General features: G+C 40.2%; 1 protein-coding gene across 1 annotated transcript; it reads left to right on the forward strand.

Annotated features, from left to right (window-relative positions):
- The first annotated feature begins 223 nt into the window (after positions 1–223).
- Positions 224–16842, forward strand: LOC308103801 (uncharacterized protein). Its single transcript, XM_080453974.1, has 15 exons — positions 224–368; positions 1376–1696; positions 2013–2286; positions 3507–3546; positions 3636–3685; positions 4098–4309; positions 4708–4946; positions 5242–5355; positions 5910–6054; positions 7310–7378; positions 8695–8763; positions 12903–12946; positions 13501–13534; positions 13761–14003; positions 14899–16842. Exons 1-15 carry the CDS (start codon positions 257–259, stop codon positions 15177–15179), a joined length of 2247 nt encoding a protein of 748 aa, XP_080310100.1. The 5' UTR covers positions 224–256; the 3' UTR covers positions 15180–16842.
- Positions 16843–18198: the final 1356 nt, after the last annotated feature.

The following is an 18198-nucleotide window of genomic DNA, read 5'->3' on the forward strand; positions in this document are numbered from 1 at the left end:
TGTAACTGAAAACAATGTATTATTTTTTCCTCCAGGCCGGCCAAACGTGACGACAACGATGAAGCGGATCGACAGGACAGGACTGGAAGCGGAGACGTTGTGGTCCGTGAGGACAAAGTTCATCACACGAGTGTCAGAGCCCGTGCTCCATGGTCTGCTGGACACACTGTTGGACGAGGAAGTTCTCAACGATGCGGAGATGGAATTCTTCGAATTTGAGAAGGTCAGGATAGAGAAAGCGCGGAGTCTCATCGACATGGTGAGAAAGAAAGGGAACCATGCATCGTCGAAGTTGATCGCTGCACTTCATGAACAGGATCCAACCCTTCATCATAAGCTGGGTTTGGACACACCCAGTTGGCACGAAGGTGTGTGATTTGTCATTTCTCTGTTGAGTATCAATGTGGTCTAAGACTAGAAATGATTATGATCAGCAGGATCTCAGATCTCTTTGATTTTGGTCAGAAAGTGAATTATCTATTATAGCCAAAGATTTTTCATTATTATTATAAAAAAAGGGAAAAGTGCAGAATTATTAAAAGTACTCGTATCGGTACTCTGTATTGGCGAGTAGGCCTTCTCAAAATTAAGTACTCGGACTTGGTCAGTAAACAAACAAAAAAAAGGCATCGCAGCAACCATACTGTCTAATTATAGTTCTTAGATAGAAAATCAGACAAAAAAGAAAAGAAAAACAGGAATCAGTATCTGCCAATAATTGCAACCGGAGCATCTCTAGAGATGTGTAGCGGTTCGTGTGAGTTATGCTCCTGGTCCCTTTACACTAGCAGTCACCTAAAATTGCAGAGTGATTTCAAGGATACTCATAACTGCAGTAGGGTTCAGCGATGTTGTTCGGCGCTTATCGGCGTTGCCATTAAACATGTTTAATCCATATTTAAACATTTAGTTTTGCTCTCTCGCCCTCCATGTCCTGCCTCCCACGTCTTGTGATTGGCTATAGGCAGAATACAGAATTGTGTGTGTGTGTGTGTGTGTGTGTGTGTGTGTGTGTGTGTGTGTGTGTGTGTGTGTGTGTGTGTGTGTGTGAGAGTTTGTGTGCAATACTAATACTAATACTACTACTACTAATAATAATAATAATAATAGCACACACTATGTAGTATTTCTTTGTTCAGATAAGTGTTAAATAGCTCTTTATTGTGATAATAATCATACAGAAAAATGTATTCGACTGTATTAAAACTAGGAAAAGGTCTTTGTTTAAATGTGCCTGCAATTTGAAAGTCCCTCTGTTGGTCTCTCTGTCTGTTAGCCTTTCTGTCAGTGATTTAATCCATCAGTGTGTGTTAATAAGACAGTTTAATTATGTATATTAATTGTAACTGAAAACAATACATTATTTTTGCTCCAGGTGATCAATGCGCCGGCCCGAGTCAGCCAACGATGATGACTTCATCACAGGAAGCAGAGATGTTGCTGTCCAAGCAGAAGGAGTTCATCAATCGAGTGTCGGAGTCCGTGCTCGATGGTCTGCTGGACAACCTGTTGGACGAGAACGTTCTCAACGATGAAGAGGTGAACTCCATCAGAGCAGAGAAATACAGAGAAGAGAAAGCACGGCTATTGATTGACATGGTGAGAAATAATGGGAAAGAAGTTCCCTTTATTTCACTGATCACTGCACTTCATCAACTGGATCCGACCCTTCAGCACCATCTGGGTTTGGAAAAAGGTGTGTGATTTGTCATATCTGTTCAGTATCAATGAGCTTAGCATTTCCCTTTGCCCTGAGGGGGCAGGGTGGGGGTGTATTGTCTTGTTTTGAAACACAAAGGCCTGTTACCACCATGTCCCTTGTTTTGTTTAGTAAGGGATTGAGTATCACACAATGTAGCTTTATGAGTTATTTGTTAAAATGTAATTGCAATTTAGTCAGTCATTAAGTCCCTTTGGTCATTCTGTTAGATGTTTGTCAGTCAGTCAGTTAGTTTAATTGTATGAAGGCTATTTTAATTGTAACTGAAAACCAGGCATTATTTCCCCTCCAGAGTATCTTCCAGGAGCCAGCTCGAGCCAGCCAAACATGCCGATGACATTATTACAGCAAATGGAGATGTTGCGGACAGTGATGGATGAACGACCGACAGAACCCGTGCTCAAACTACTGCTGGACAATCTATTGGATGATAAGGTTCTCAGAGATGAAAAGATGACCCCAGCCAGAAGGGAGAAATACTTGGAAGAGAAAGCACAGCAATTCATCACCACACTTCAACAACAGGATCCCAAACTTTATCAACGACTGGGTTTGGCGGATATGAGGTATGTGTTTGGGCTGTAAGGTTTATGTTAGAGAGAAAGAGACAGAGAGATGGATAGTGAGCACCTATTTCAATAACCTAGCCAATGAAGGCTACCGAAACCTGAAAATTCTGATTGATGCACAGCAAGCCAGTCAAGCAATAATAAAAAATCAGCCTCATCAGGGGATTCAAATGAAGTGAATAAAAGAGAGCCTCTAGGATGTGAACCAGTTCAAGGCATTGCTGGCAGCCTTGTACTGGAGACAGTGTGTCTGGTTAGCTCAGTCAATAGAGTACTAGCCTTTAGACCGCCAGGTCCTGGGCTCTATCCCGGGCACCGCCGACTCAGCATATGAGTAGCATGCTTGCACTTGCTAAATTGTGAGGTAAATCCATTCCAATCCCATCTCCCAGGGGCATTGGGGGATAGACACCCTCGTTCGCTACCGATAGCAATAATAAGCCACTCTGACCTACTTACTTGTACTGGAGACAGTACAAGCACAGAGACGGAGTAGTAGGATATCATGATCAACAATATGGAATGGTAAGGTCCAGAAGTAAGGAGGATGGAACAGCCACCAGACTCAGAAGAGAGGAGCCTTTTTTCAACATGGACACCAAATTGGCCTCCCAAAGTGAGGCCAAAACAGAAAAAAATGTTTTTGGCTGAACTGAATGGTCTTAGGTGTCAACATATCTTTTGTGACACGCCAGCTATCTCTTAGACGTTGATAAGTGGTATAATGATTCTAAACTCCTCACAAAAAGTTCAATAATACCAATTGGTATTGTATTTTATATCATATGTATCGTTGATTAGTCACCTTTACAACGAGGTATAACTTTGATTTCTCATATACCGTCGGAGCTCCGTGGTAGGTAGAACATTAATATAAGCCTGTGACATGTTAAAAATATAGGCTTGAACATAGTCAGTCGGGATGGTCGGGATCGGGATGTAGAATTGAGACTCCCCCTCAAAGTCGGCGCTCGTAAAGACTGTGATTTCACTGAAATGCGACAACTTGTCAGTCTCCCCTGTTGACATTATGGGTAATCCATTCAAGTGGCAAATTAAATGTGAAACACATCATCTATTGAGAAAACAAGACGATATGTTGACAAATACACTCCATTTGGAAACATATGTATACAAAATAATAATAATAATATGTCTCTATTCCATTGTGTGTGTGTGTGTGTGTGTGCGCGCGCGCGTGTGTGTGTGCTTTTTAGACTCTCCTCTGATGATGTCGATCCTTCAAACATGGACATTGTGAGTAACACCTGTTTTTACACAATAATTACACAGACCGAACATCAGGGATGTTACTGATTGTTTCCTGACTGCTTTCTTTCTTTCAGACACCTTTTCCACCGATCGTGCACAAAGAACAGTCAACCAATGAATACAGGTAACTCATCCTAAACAGCTTCATTGGTACCTTCCTATTGGTAGAAGCTGTGTCTCTAAGTCCATCAGCTGAAAACGCTGTAGTGTGCATGCTAGGTGGCTAGGTGGCAGTGTGATGCTGCCACCCAACACCACAGAATAGACCACGTGCCTAAGTAATGACACTTCCTTCTACTTCCTTAAACAGCACGGTGTGAACAATCTAGTAAAACACAATCTAGTAATACCTAATCTCTCAAGAATCTGTCAGCACCACTGCCCTAAATTGTCGTGTAAGTGGAAGGCACATCTGGTAAAAAAATCTTTTGCCGTATTCTGCAGGGAGAAAATAAACTTAACTTAATGCAACAGTGGCAAAATGACACCAAATGAGGTGAGTAAATTATATCAATAACATTTTTTGTGAGTCACAGGTTCCGGTTCCTCAGGGCGGGGCTGTTCCAGTGCACTGTGACAGGGTTGGTGTTTGGAACGACAGGGGAAGGAGAAGTCCTCTGCAAGGTTGTGAGATGGGAAAGATGGCTTCAGTCAACAGGAACGATTCCTGCAGGGCCTCTGTTTGACATCAAGTGTCCTCAGCAGTCTGTCTGCCAGCTACACCTGCCACACTGTGAGGTCACACCCGGTGAGGAGCTGCTTCTTGTTCAAAGTGACACAGTATCACAGAAATGTTGAAATCCAATGTGGGATGTTGTATTTGGTTTAGGAAAAATAGTATGGATTCTATAAATTTGCCTAGGCCTATATTTAATGTACAACATCCTTTAGTGAGGAGGATGTGAAAATTAGGCGCAACACTTGCCTTCTAATGCCTTCTATGTCTGAGAATGCAAATCACATCCAGTATAACTTGGTGAAATGCGTTGTTTTACATAGGTTGACGGTATTAGTCCAGGGCACAGTGAGTGAGGCTGAGTGCTTGGCACACAGAACTTATTGGGAAGTGTTGTCTGATTTTCACATCCTCCTCACTAGAATGATAGGATTGTTAAATATCTGCAAAATGTTAAATCATTTTCACAGATGGTGACCTTTCTGTGGCCCACATCTCAAATGAGGAGGTGAACTTCTTGGAACCGCTGAAAGTGACTGAGACTCACGTGGTTGTAAATGTGACCCACCTGTCTCTCTTTGGGCTGACATGGATTTCTAAACGTGATCCTAAACCAATCGAAGGCCAAGTTCTGCTGTTCCTTCGTCCACCAAGAGACAGACATGAGATGAGTGTGTTCCTGCTGCCACGCAATGTGCCTCCTGAAGAGGTAAAATATGTTATCAGTACCTCAGAGAGTTTGAATCTCTTTAGACGTACTGTACCAAAACACGAAAAACATCATTATGCTTTGGAAAACAACCAGAGACTAGTCTGTAGGTGTGGGCACATATCAGACCAAGATCATAACATACTGTAAAAGATCAATGTAACGACGATGTAATGTTTATCGACAGTCACATGCTGCCATATACTGGCATATAGTACATTTAGACTGAACAATAAGCCCAAATAAGAGGCATTATGATTGACCATCTGGTCAAATTGTGTTTGTGTCATTGTAGGTGAAGTCAGAGTATAAACATTGTGAATACATCGAGACACCCCGCCGTTGTCGTCTCACCCCAGACAAAGTCTACAGTGTGCACTGTCCCGAGGCACATCGTGTTCAACCAAAGGTATCACACATTAAAACTACAACCTGAGTTCATAATTTTAAATATCTGTGTTGTTATTCATGTCCTCACTGTTTGCCATGATTCACTGCCTTTTTTGCTTTTATTTTAATGTTGTTTTATGCTTTTGCTTTTCTTTTTAGTTGTACTTTTTCTGTAATTGTATTCTTGCTCTGTAAAGCACTTTGAGCTGCTTTTCATGTCATGAAAGATGCTATACAAATAGTTTATTATTATTATTATTATTATTATTATTATTATTATTATTATTATTATTATCATCATCATCATCATCATCATCATCATCATAAGGTAACATTACAACCTGAGTTTATCATATTGTAAAACTGCAACCTGAGTTTAACAGGTAAAATTACAACCTCAGTTTATTATATGGTGCAATAACAACTTTGTTTTTTGTTTGGCTTCATTAAAACTGGGTTTTCAACAAGTGCAACTCCTCCTACTACTACTACTACTACTGTTACTGATACTATCGATACTGCTGCCACTGCTTGCACAGTATAATACACTTACTGTATACTGTATGTCTTCAGGAGTACCCCTTTGAGCTGGACTTTGATCAAAACCACGATCCATTATTTGAGGTGTTCATGGATCTCGACACAAAATACTTCTCATTGGAGGTGCGGGGACCTGACAAAGAGGAAGTGTGGCAACGAGACGAGCTGGAAGTTAAAGGTACAAATATTTGCATTATTTGTGATGCTCCTCATTCATTTTCTATGGAAGCAGGCATCATTGCTGCATTAATGGCACAGGCAGGGGCAACTCAAGGGTCATCAAAAAGGTTATTCAAATGAGAATCAAATTTCACCGGGCAGCAGCAAATCACCATAGCATAACGAGTGACTCTTCACACCACTTGAGATGGACTGAAGCCAAACTTCTGTATGGAAAGTACCAAATATTGAAATGTTTTGACTAGCAGTTTTAGATGAGAAAATTAATTAAGATTGAGGCACTACATGGCCTGCTATTTGTTGACTAAAATGTATAGATAATTTACAGACAAGCAGTCAAAGATGGACCCCGAGTGTGTCTGTCTCTCCTGTCAGTAAGCTCTCCTTACTTACTTACTTATGCCTATCGCTCCCAGTGGAGCATAGGCCATCTACGACTCTTCTCCATCCAACACGGCTTTGGGCTGTCCTTTCTGCCTCCCCCCAGCTGGTTCCTTGTCTCTTGAGCTCCGCCCGTGTCCCGCCTTCAGGTGTTCTTAGGCCGCCCTCTCTTCCGCTTCCCCTGGGGATTGTCAGGGCCTGGCGTGTAGTGCTGGTTGTCGGTTTCCTCAAGGTGTGGCCTATCCAACCCCACTTTCGTCTCAGGATCTGCTTCTCTACTGGTTCCTGTCTTCCTCTCAGCCATAGTTCCTCATTCTTGATTTTGTTTGGCCACCTGATCCCAAAGATGCGTTTCAGACAGCTGTTTATAAAGGTCTGTATCTTCTGCAATGTTCTTTTCATCATTCTCCACGTCTCTGAACCGCAGAGAAGGACGGATTTTACATTTGAGTTGACGAGCCGCACTTTGATTGTCATGGCGATGTCCTTGGACGACCAGATGTTCTTCAGAATGATGAAGGCTGCTCTGGCTTTGCCTACTCGGCAACTAAGCTCTAGTAAGCTCTCCAGCTGGGGGATTTTCAGCTGGATCACAACACCCCTATTAATGGTAATAATGCTGTGTTACAGCATTACAATGTTGACCGAGATAAGCGCTCCCTCTTCTCTGCATCGTTTGTCTATGAGCCGTTGTGTGTGTCCATCCTGCTGCGTAGCATAGCTGAAAGCATGTTTCCCAAATTTCTCCCAATCCAATCCAACTTTATTTATATAGCACATTTAAAAACAACAAAGTTGACCAAAGTGCTGTACAGAAAACACATTGGTAACATACTGTATGAGTCTGTCATGATGAACTTGTTCCTCCTCAGCTGCAGACACATACACAGAGAGAGGAGCAGCTGCAGCTTCCTCATCATCTCCTCATGATGTGAGACAAGGTGAGCTCATAGAGACAAGTACAAGTTAATCCAAGCAATCATCATAACAAACAAACAAACAAACACACTAATACATAACGGTGATAGTGAAAATAGCAGATCTACAAGGTCACTTTTCACTATTTTTGAGAGAGGGCTTAAATGATTAATTATTTACATTATACTTATGTACGTTTGGGTCCCAGGGACACATAAAACTTCTCTTTTGGGTCTCAAGCTAAAAACGTTTGTGAAGCCCTGTTGTAGAGGGGTCGTATTAACATTTAATGATCGTAAAAATTAAGATCTCTCCTTCAAATGTGTTCCTGAGGTTTAAATCATCTTGTGTGTCTAATTAAGTGTGCCTGTCATGCAATGGAAAAACACTTATTGTAATCCTCCATACAGAATTAAGTGTGCCTGCCATGCAATTCTTCCCATGATTTTCGGTGCGTTAATTCGGCCGCACGGTTGAGAAAACCCTGGCAAATATACATCAAAACGTGCGGCTCGGCCGGGACTAGTGGGATATTACTACTTGCCGTTATGCGTTGCCACCACGACGTAATACGCAAAAAACAACGCCCAAAAACGGTATTGACTTTCAATGGGGAAAAACTTAAAAATCACCTCACTTTGGAGCCACATTACTCTGGCATACTGTTACGTAGAAACATGATTTAAATGTGAAACAAGAACAGGGACTTTTGGTGGTTCAAACGGTATTCGAATACATCACACACAGTTTTCCGCTAAAACTGTTAACATTTTGAAATCTTGCTGAATTTCTTGAAATCTACAGTGCATAACAATATCAACCAGAGGGAAGCACGCATCTAATTTTTTTCCGGTAATGTCCCAAACAACTCGTCTTCGCGGCCAGAATATATTACACAAAACATATTTTTTTGGCCAAGATGTAGCAACACTTGTCTTCTTTCACACAATGTGACTACCAAAGCACAGACACATACAGAGTGAGCTTTATTCGTTTTATTAGGCTTTCTATGTGATCAACGTTAATTGTTTAAGCAAGAATAAACAAGAATATTCTTTTTAAAGAACATTTTCGCTCGCTCTTATAACCATGTTTTTGATCGTACCAACACCAACATTGCACATATTGCACCTCATCTTTTGTGTAAGAGCCGTGGTGTTTGTCCATCCTGCTGCGTAGCATAGCTGAAAGCATATTTCCCAAATTAATTTCTCACAATCCAATTCAGCTTTATTTATATAGCACATTTTAAAACAGCAGAGTTGACCAAAGTGCTTTACATAAAACACAGTGGTAACATACTGTATGTGTCTGTCATGATGAACTTGTTCCTCCTCAGTTGCAGACACAGACACAGAGAGAGGAGCAGCTGCAGCTTCCTCATCATCTCCTCATGATGTGAGACAAGGTGAGCTCATGTAGTGACAAGCAGGGGCGTCAATCTGTCTTGAGGCTGGGGGGGTCGGTTATATGGCGGATTTGGGAGGTTTCTTTCTTGGATTTTGGTTACTTTATTTCGGTTTTAGGGTTAGGTTAGGGTTATGTTATTTTGCCTAATTTTACTGATTTAATATCAAAATACTATTTTAACATTCATTTTTTATTATTCTAAATGACTTGGGGATGAGTAGCCCTGATCACCTCAAGGCAAAACACAGGCCGAGGCACAGCCAACTGCCAAGTAGGAGTAATATACATTTTATTTTACCCACCGGCCACCACTGGCTGTTTCAAATAATGAGCAGAGCAGAGGAATTGAGCATCAACCATCTACGATTATCAATAGCTACTGTAAAGTACAGTATAACGAATAGAAGGTTTGGCACAGAGGCTTGTGAGTTTTGTTCAGAACATGAAGTTTGCTTTATATTAACTTAGTAAATTTACTCATCACCAGGCAGCCGCACTTGGAGTTGGTTTGTTTCAGGATAGACAGACACTAACAGTGTTGGAATAGTTACTACAACATAGTAATATGTTACTTATTACATATTACTTGTTTAAAAAGTAATGTAGTTACTTTACTTATTACTCCCTGCCAAAAGTAACTAGTTACTTATTACTTAGTTACTTTTGTTTTCTCGCCCCCAGTAATTGCATCCTTTCTCCCCAAAAGTCTGACTTTGCATTTTCAACATTAGCAGTTGTTTTTTTTCTCTTTTCTGCAGCCTACATTGTAAAATCCTCATTGTTGATTTAACTCTGAAAAGTGTTCTGTACACATGACGGGTCCATTTGGTTGTATTTGTACACTCATTTCAATTATATTAACACTAAGACTTTTACTGTGTATGAATTCATAACTTACAGACTAAATGAAAACCATTTGACTATGAATTGAATACTAAGGACCTCAATGGAAACAAGACCGCAAGGACTTTTTTGGAAGTATTTTAAATGTATTTCATGTATTTTTTGCCAAAAAAAATATTCAAATTCAAACACCTGGGCTCAAACGGATAATGACTCATCATGAGACACAATCTTTGAACAACTTCTGTTGTTTATTAAACAAAATGTATTCTAATAAAATACAAAAATAAAAAGGCTCCCATAGCAGCACATATCATCGTGGCAGAATGTAGGAGCAAATGCAAGTAAAAAAAAATCAATCATTCTGTATGACTGCTGAAAATAAAGTGCTTCATTTCTTTGTAAACAAAAGTAATTCTAATAGAATAAAAAGGCTCCCATAGCAACACATATCATCGTGGTTCGTGGTGGGTGTAGGAAATGTAAACTTCAACAAAACAATCATTCTTCTGACTGACTGATATTTAGTGCATCATTCAGGACACAAAACAAAACAATATGCTGGTGGACGCACTTACAGCCAGCCTCTCAAAAACCTTTTATCTGACAGCAACCAATTAAACAAAAAACCTCTTCATAAAGTGCTTAATTTCTTTGTAAACAAATGTATTCTAATAAAATAAAAAGGCTCCCATATCAACACATATCATCGTGGATGTAGAAGAAAATGTAGGTAATGTAAACTTCAAAACAATCATTCTGTCTGACTGATATTTAGTGCATCATTCAGGACACAAAACAAAATATCAGGGGAAAAAAACAAAAGTGTGTTCCACTTCCTAGCAGCCTATGTACTAGTCTAGGCCTACAGTTAAGTGGGCATTGGGCAGCAATGGGCAATATGCTGCTGGTGACTTGCCTAATAGCCTATTGCTCACATCTGAAATGGCGATTATATCTCATGAGGAGAAGCCTCTCAAACCTTTTATCTGACAATCTATTCCTTCTTGGAGTCAGCACCAAACTTCCTAAACTGAATAGCAACGTTTCCGTATCCGCTCTAGACCGGATCAGCAAGCAGCCTGCATAGCAACTGGATCCCAACCAGTCTACCATTATATCAATTGACCAAAAACAACACAGGATCAAATAAACACACTCAAACCCAGAGTACCACCAAGGCTCGTGAAAAAAAGTAATAAGTTACTTTTTGAAAAAAAGTAAAGGTAATAATATTACTCAAAACGTGAAAGTAATTAGTTACGTTACTAGTTACTGGGAAAAAGTAATAATATTACTTTAAGTTACATATTACTTTAGTTACTTTCCAACACTGGACACTAATAACAAATATAATGCAGCTGAGAAACTTTGGTCAACTTCATTATGTACAGTACTTGCATAATACATGGTCTCTGCAGACTGCAGTCCATTTGGAAACACTGGACCCTACCTGGTCGTAGTGTCACTGTTGGGCTGGTCCAGGTCCATTGCATTGCTCCTAACATTATCAAAATTGCAGCTGCTAAATCCTTTGATCACTGATGACCGACATTCTCTGTGTCCTCCTCTTCACTTCGGTTTTGGTCAAACTACCTATAATTATTCACAACAAATCTTTGGATTTGATGATAACTCCCGTCAGTCCCGTGGTCGTTAGTTTGAGTCAGCGGGGGTCACTTTCTGTTTCTTTTTCCTCGGTAGCTTTCACTGTTTTAAAATACTTGCTTAAATATGCACACTTTGCAGCTAGCACAGATAGCTCTTGTATCCTCTCATTATATTGTTGAGCTCCTTTATTATTTTCTTCCACAAATTCGACTTGTAAACAAACCGGTGAAACCACATGTTTGGTCGGGATAGAATACAAGAACGCTCGTCCCAAAACACACTCGCCCCGGGTATATCCGGCGGCCTCGGTCGGCGGAAAAAAATAGGGGCGAGTGTGTTTTGGGGCGAGTGTTTTTTCCCCGTGCAGTGAAGGAAGGCGGTGCTGCAGACCAAACCATTATGGGATTTACACGGGGGGGGGCAAATAAATCCTTTAAAATACATCGTGTTTATGAGTGCAGTGCATGATTTCAAAAGTGGGTTCAGATTCTATTAAATAAGTATTTATTATTCTAAATTACTTGGGGGGGGGGGGTCTGGGGGGATCCAATCTGACTTGGGGGGGTCCAATCTGAAGCTCGGGGGGGATTATTTACATTATACTTAATATGTAAGTTTGGGTCCCAGGCAGACACAACTTCTCTTTTGGGTCTTGAGCTGAAAACTTTTGTGAAGCCCTGTTGTAGAGGGGTATGTCAATATTAACATTTAATGGTCGTGAAAATATCTCTCCTTCAAATGTGTTTTAAGTGTCTAATCTTTAGTTTCCAGCTTGTCCATAATAGTTCAAGTCTAACTTTACTTACCACCATTGAGGGCACTGACATCCAGACCTCTGTATTTTTTCCGAGGTGTATAAAATAAAATGTGTGAAATAATTGCCTAAAAGTAACTTCACTTTAGGGCAGCAAAGATTTTATACAACGCCAAGACAAAAGGTGTGTGTGTTAGGGCATTCACAACTAATGATTTTTACTAGTCGACTCATTTGACCAAGTACTAGTCGACTAGTCGACTAGTCGAAATTTACATTAACATTTTTTTTTAGGGGGGGGGGGGGGGCATTGTTTTAGTGCCATCCTACTACTATATTACTATTATTATTATCCTCCTGCCCTTATTTTTATGGCGTTTTAAGGGAAGCGCTTCTGGCACAGCAGCACAGCACCACCACAGCAGCGTCTCCAAGGATCCCCATTGCCCAATAATAGGCTTTTATTGGGCATACTTTTGACCCCCTTTTGATAAAAAATAAAGTCAGGAGGATAATAATAATAGTAAGATGGGCCATTACTATGGCATTAAAACAAATTACAAAAAAAGTAAAAAATAATAAACGTTTTTTTTTTCCCAACTATTCGACTAGTACCAACAGAGTCGACTAGTGGTTATACTAGTCGACTAGTCGACTAGTTGGTGAAAGCCCTAGTGTGTGTGTGTGTGTGTGTGTGTGTGTGTGTGTGTGTGTGTGTGTGTGTGTGTGTGTGTGTGTGTGTGTGTGTGTGTGTGTGTGTGTGGTGAAGTGAATGATGTTGTTACTGCTAAATCTTTTTTGAACACATGATTATGTCAACGATATATATAAACGATATATATATATATATATATATATATATATATATATATATATATATATATATATATATATATATATATATATATATGCTACACTTCTTTCAACAGCCATGTCAAGAGCTGGAAAAACAAGAACACGTCCCTCAGAGCAGGTATGTGCTTCATGTTTTTATGACATGTCACGGCTATATACGGCCTGTGTGTTTCATATATAGAAACATTTATCAAATCTACCCTGAGATCCTATGTCTGTCTGATCTGCTCGCTATAAAATTCTATGACATTTTAAATACATTTTGCATCACCTCGGTGTGCATTGTTTCATTGTATAATAAGTCATATTTTTCCATCCATTTTCCGTTCGGTCCAGGCACCAAGGCTCTAAAGTAGCCTGACAACGTATTGCGGGTTCGAGTCCCGATCCCGACGGCCTTTGCTTTTGTTTGCTGCATGTCACCCCCCATGTCACACCCTCCCCGTTTCCTTTTATAAAAAAAAGACCAAGTGAATGTCCACTCTTCAGATGTGACAGTGCCGTTTTGAGTTCATACCTGGAGTCCACCACTCCGATCAATAACTCTAGGGGAATCTTTTTTTTTAAATAAAGTTTGAAACTGCACTCCTTATATCCTTACTCCTTCACTTTCCACGTGTGACAGTAGACACAAGAGATGATGTGACTTTGTTGTTTTGCCCTGTTCAACAGGATGCTGATGATGACTTGACGGATAGAGAAAAAGGTGATCTTTTTTCTGTCCTTGGTAAAGTTCAATGATTAAGGAAAGTAACAATTAGGTGGTTGGCTGGTGCCATCATTTATTTGTCAGGTTGTACATCCTCTATTTATTTTTCTAAAACTATAAATGTGCAGTACCATATGTTACACTACTATTTATGTGGGGAGAGATGCAGAGACAGAGCTTAATGTATTTATCTCAACCACTTTCTTTTGTCTCTTGCAAACAGCACGTTTTGTGAAGCAGCAGAAGGCAGCGTTGATTCAAAAGGTTCCCACAGTCATGGCTATAGTGGACAGTCTAGGAGACAAAGTCCATCCTGAGATCTATGCCGAGATGTATGCCAAGGAGACAAACATGGAGCGAATGAGGATACTCTACATGTATGTGCTACAATCAAGTGGAACATTCATACAAGCAGCATTTTACAATGCACTTAAACAACACCAGCCAGACCTGTTGGAGGAACTTGGTAAATTCAGATGTACTATTATTATTATTATTATTACATTTAGGTTTTTATCCCCGTCAAGCCGAAACAGTCAAAGGCGAGGGACCAAGTTTTCACTCCTATGAGACCGTCCGTCTGTCTGTCAGACTATTTTTCATATTCAATTCTGATTGCTGGCTACAATTGGCTTCCAAATGTGTGTGGGAGTGACCCATTTTGCACAAGATGCCACAAATCATGAACCAAGCGTCTTGAGTGCTGTGAAGCTTTGCACACACATTCCCACTAGGCCAAGGATGAAGTGCCTACCTATTCTTTTCAAATCGGCCTCATGGTGGCGCTATAACAGGTGGATTCACCGTTTGGCCTATAACTCTTGAACTGTAGGTCGTACAATGAAGAGCCAAAAACATTCGGACCGGGGCGCCCGCTGGCCTAGCGGTTACAGGCGCATACCACATATAGGCTCTAATGCAGCCTGACAGTGTGTCGTGGGTTCAAGTCCCGTTCCTGATGACCTCTGCTGCGTGTCTCTCCCCTTCTCTCTCCCTCTTTCCTATCCATCTTCACTTAAAACTATCAATAGGCAGAAAAGCCTAAAACAAATCTTAATAAAAAATGGACTTTAACGCATTAATCCATTGGTTTATGGCTCATGATCACTTTAGACTTTAAGGTAACTGCCATTAAAAATATTTTCAATGCAGCCTCTGCAGATTATAGTTTTAATTATTGTTGTCTAGTGTGTGTGTGTGTGTGTGTGTGTGTGTGTGTGTGTGTGTGTGTGTGTGTGTGTGTGTGTGTGTGTTTGACTGGGTGGAGGGAAAGTGTATAATTCTTTGTTGTTTCATGTGAAACAGAGTTTTCCAGGTATGATATTACATTGACATGACTTTCACTTTTGTTGTGTTTGTAGAAAAGGCCTCTGCCAGCAGTGTCCTGTCTGAAGAGCAGTTCCGGTGTCCGATCTGTATGGACGTGTTCACTGATCCAGTCATCATTCCATGTGACCACAGCTTCTGCAAAGCCTGTATCACATATCTCTGGGACATGTATGGTGTGTGTAAGTGTCCAATATGTCAACGAAAGTTCTATAGGAGACCAAAAGTCTCTGTTGATAGATTTCTCGCAGAGAAGGCTGCTGAGTTCAGGATTTCACAGCAGCTGGAAGAAACTTCCATCACTGAACTAGATTAGTGATTTTGAACACAAGTTACATCAAATTGTATCTGAAAGAGGCGGTGGCGGCTGATCACGTCTCCCAATCCAATATCTTCACTGAATAAAGAGATTCCTGAAATGTATATTCTATATATCGTTGCTGTCGATCAGAAACCCTGTATATCCACATTGTAACTTTTCTTTCTTTGTTTTTTTTTTGTAAATTAATGCCATACTTGTGTGCCTTAGGCTACACATATGGATCTTTTTCTAAACGCACATTGTTCTGTGCGTTTGGACCTCTCAGCCACATGAATACAGCGTTTTCGGCCGCCAAAACTGAGATTTTTGTAAACGGATAAAAAAGTTACGATTTTCCAAAATATCCGATTCAGTGGACCTGTGTAGACTTGTAAACCGGAGAGTTGGCCATTGAGTTGATGCATGGCCATTGTTGGCTTGTGCCTGCAAACTACAAACATGATGGCAGATATCTATCGGATTGTTCATATTTGTTTATCGCGTTAGGACTACAAACACATTTATAACTTATCATTGTTGCATCTACCACTTCCCCGCGTGCAAAGCCGTCTGCTGCACCCAATATTACTAGTCCACTGTGGCGGCGCCAGCTGATTTGTATCGGGGTGCTGAGGGGGAGCTTGAATATTAATTGTGAGTGCTACAAAATAACTGTGTATATGAACCTAATAATATACGCAGAACGCACCCGTGTCGCACGTGACACCAAAACGTCTGTATGCGTGTCGTGTGCACAGCCAAGTTAAACTATCCTGTGCGTAAATTTGATCCGCTCTGGGCAGTAGCCAAGTTTACTTATACGTGGTCCAAGTGCGGTCCAGGGACCCCCCAGGGGTTTGATTTGACATAATTGATAATATGATGGGGATGGGGAGATGACACTTGCGTGCACCTTTGATGTAGCTGGAACAATGAACGATTGGCACTTTCCAGCTGCGTTTTACGCACAGAATAAATTCCATGCAGGTATAGCTCTGCTTGGAAACTCACTCTCTGCTATCAGCTCTGAGATGAGGTTCCGCTGTGCTGGACCCTGGCAGAGGTCAAGTCCGGTGAAAGTCCCCGGTGATTGCGAACGCAGCGGAAGGAGGCGCGCGCAAGTGGAGCTTACTATGAAACCGTGCTCGGGTCGTGTGTGTGTGTGTCTGTGTGCAGTATTGTGTGCACTGCCTGTGTGCAGCCGCGCCCCCATGTGACTCACGCTCTCATTGGCTGCTGACAGATCTTGAATGGGAAAAACATGGCACAGTCTGACTGAATAAGCGATTTAAACAGTTGTTTCAACCCGCCGCTCAAATTTCCTAGAGGGATTCAAAAACTCTGGGAAGAAATAGACTTTGTACATTTCTCCTGCAAGATGCAGTGATGCCAAACGTGTCATTGGTTGTAAATGTATTGTTTCACATCATTGGCGATGTACAGTATGCCAGATTATCTAAAACAATGAGAAATACACAGTCTAATATATCTTTGGTTTCCTCACATCAGAAGAATGGGATTTGTAATTGTATTTAGCCACTCAAGAATGTATTGGTGGGGAACTACTGTACTGTATGAAAGATTTGCCATTGCATTAAATTGTTTACATTTTGTATTACATTTTTTGTCATGTACAGAATATTTAAATGTTTACTGATATCTGGTGTGTTTCACTCTTCATCAGGCTGTAGTTTTATATGGGAAAACATTTTGTAAAAAATAAAACTATGCTTTTGATAAGATCTGACGTGTTTATTTTTGTGATGAAATTATTTGGTCAACAGTTTGAACATGAAACTTGTTACAGTGAATGTGACTCAGTCAGAAAGAAATAGACAAAATAAGGCAAAGACAACAGCTCAGGTTTGGAAGAATGAAGAAAGCTATGTATACTAGCCTAGGTTAGTTCCAACACAATAGATTGATTGATCATTAAAGTAAAACATGCTCAGAAATCTGACCACTTAACACAGCAGCTGAATGGTATTACATTATAACATTTTTCATTTCAAGGACCCCCATTTGGCGCCCCTTTGTTTTTAATCCCTGGGACCCCAATCTACACTGTAAAATCCTCAGTGCTTTTTACTCTGAAAGTATACAAATGGAACCAAATGGACCTGTAAGGGCCCATTTGGTTCCATTTGTACTCTCTGAGTTACAGACCTGTTAAGGGTCCCCAGACCACACGTTGAGAACCAGTGGTCTACATTGCACCACATCCAGATGTTCAGACTCTTCCTCATCAAGGAGACAGAAACATCTGCTCACCTTTGACCCCTGATGTACAACACAATATAAATCATCACAATCTGATGGGGTTTCATTAATAAGCATATCACTTATTAAAAGTTAATATCCTACAGAATAACATAAATAACAACATGAGTCATCAGGTGTGAATAAAAAAAAGTATTAGTGTTGTTGATATTTAATGTATTGTCTTGGACCACAATTGAAACAAGCCCTCTTATTATCTATTTTTGTCACATTTGAACTTGATTATTAGGCAGATAGACACTATTAATCCTCCTGACATACGTGATTGATCAGGAAAAAAAATGTTTTGATCCAACAAATGTCCCACAATACTGCACACTGCCCATACACATTCATCCTTATACTGTGTTTTGACCCAGTGTTGTTTTAATGGACGATAGTTAAACCATACTCATGTATGTTGGTTACTTGTTTACAGTTGTTTTGTTATTTTAGATAGACATTATACTAATGCTAAGAGTCTTCAGATCTGTTCTGTTTAGACAGCACTTTGCACTGTAGTAATGTAGCAATGATTACTATCACAATAATACAGAGCTATTTAACACTGTTACTGAACAAACACTCTATGATTACTATCACATTAGAGCTATTTAACACTGTTACTGAACAAACAGTCTATAGCAATGATCACTATCACAATACAGAGCTATTTAACAATTCCTTTAACCAAATAAAATCACTTACCCTACCTTTAACGGCTAGCAGTTTAAAAAAAACGAAAACTTTTGCTTTTGTTTTTTTAAACTGTTAT

This window comes from Gymnoscopelus braueri, assembly GCF_963280865.1.
Source record: "Gymnoscopelus braueri genome assembly, chromosome: 1".
In the NCBI taxonomy this organism is placed as follows: Eukaryota; Metazoa; Chordata; class Actinopteri; order Myctophiformes; family Myctophidae; genus Gymnoscopelus; species Gymnoscopelus braueri.

Bases quoted from the DNA above. Each gene is read 5' to 3' on its own strand.
- LOC308103801 (XM_080453974.1), top strand. From the start codon at position 257: ATGGTGAGAAAGAAAGGGAACCATGCATCGTCGAAGTTGATCGCTGCA. The intron at 369-1,375 runs GTGTGTGATTTG...TTTTTGCTCCAG, and splicing joins CACACCCAGTTGGCACGAAG to GTGATCAATGCGCCGGCCCG. The intron at 2,287-3,506 runs GTATGTGTTTGG...TGTGCTTTTTAG, and splicing joins CTGGGTTTGGCGGATATGAG to ACTCTCCTCTGATGATGTCG.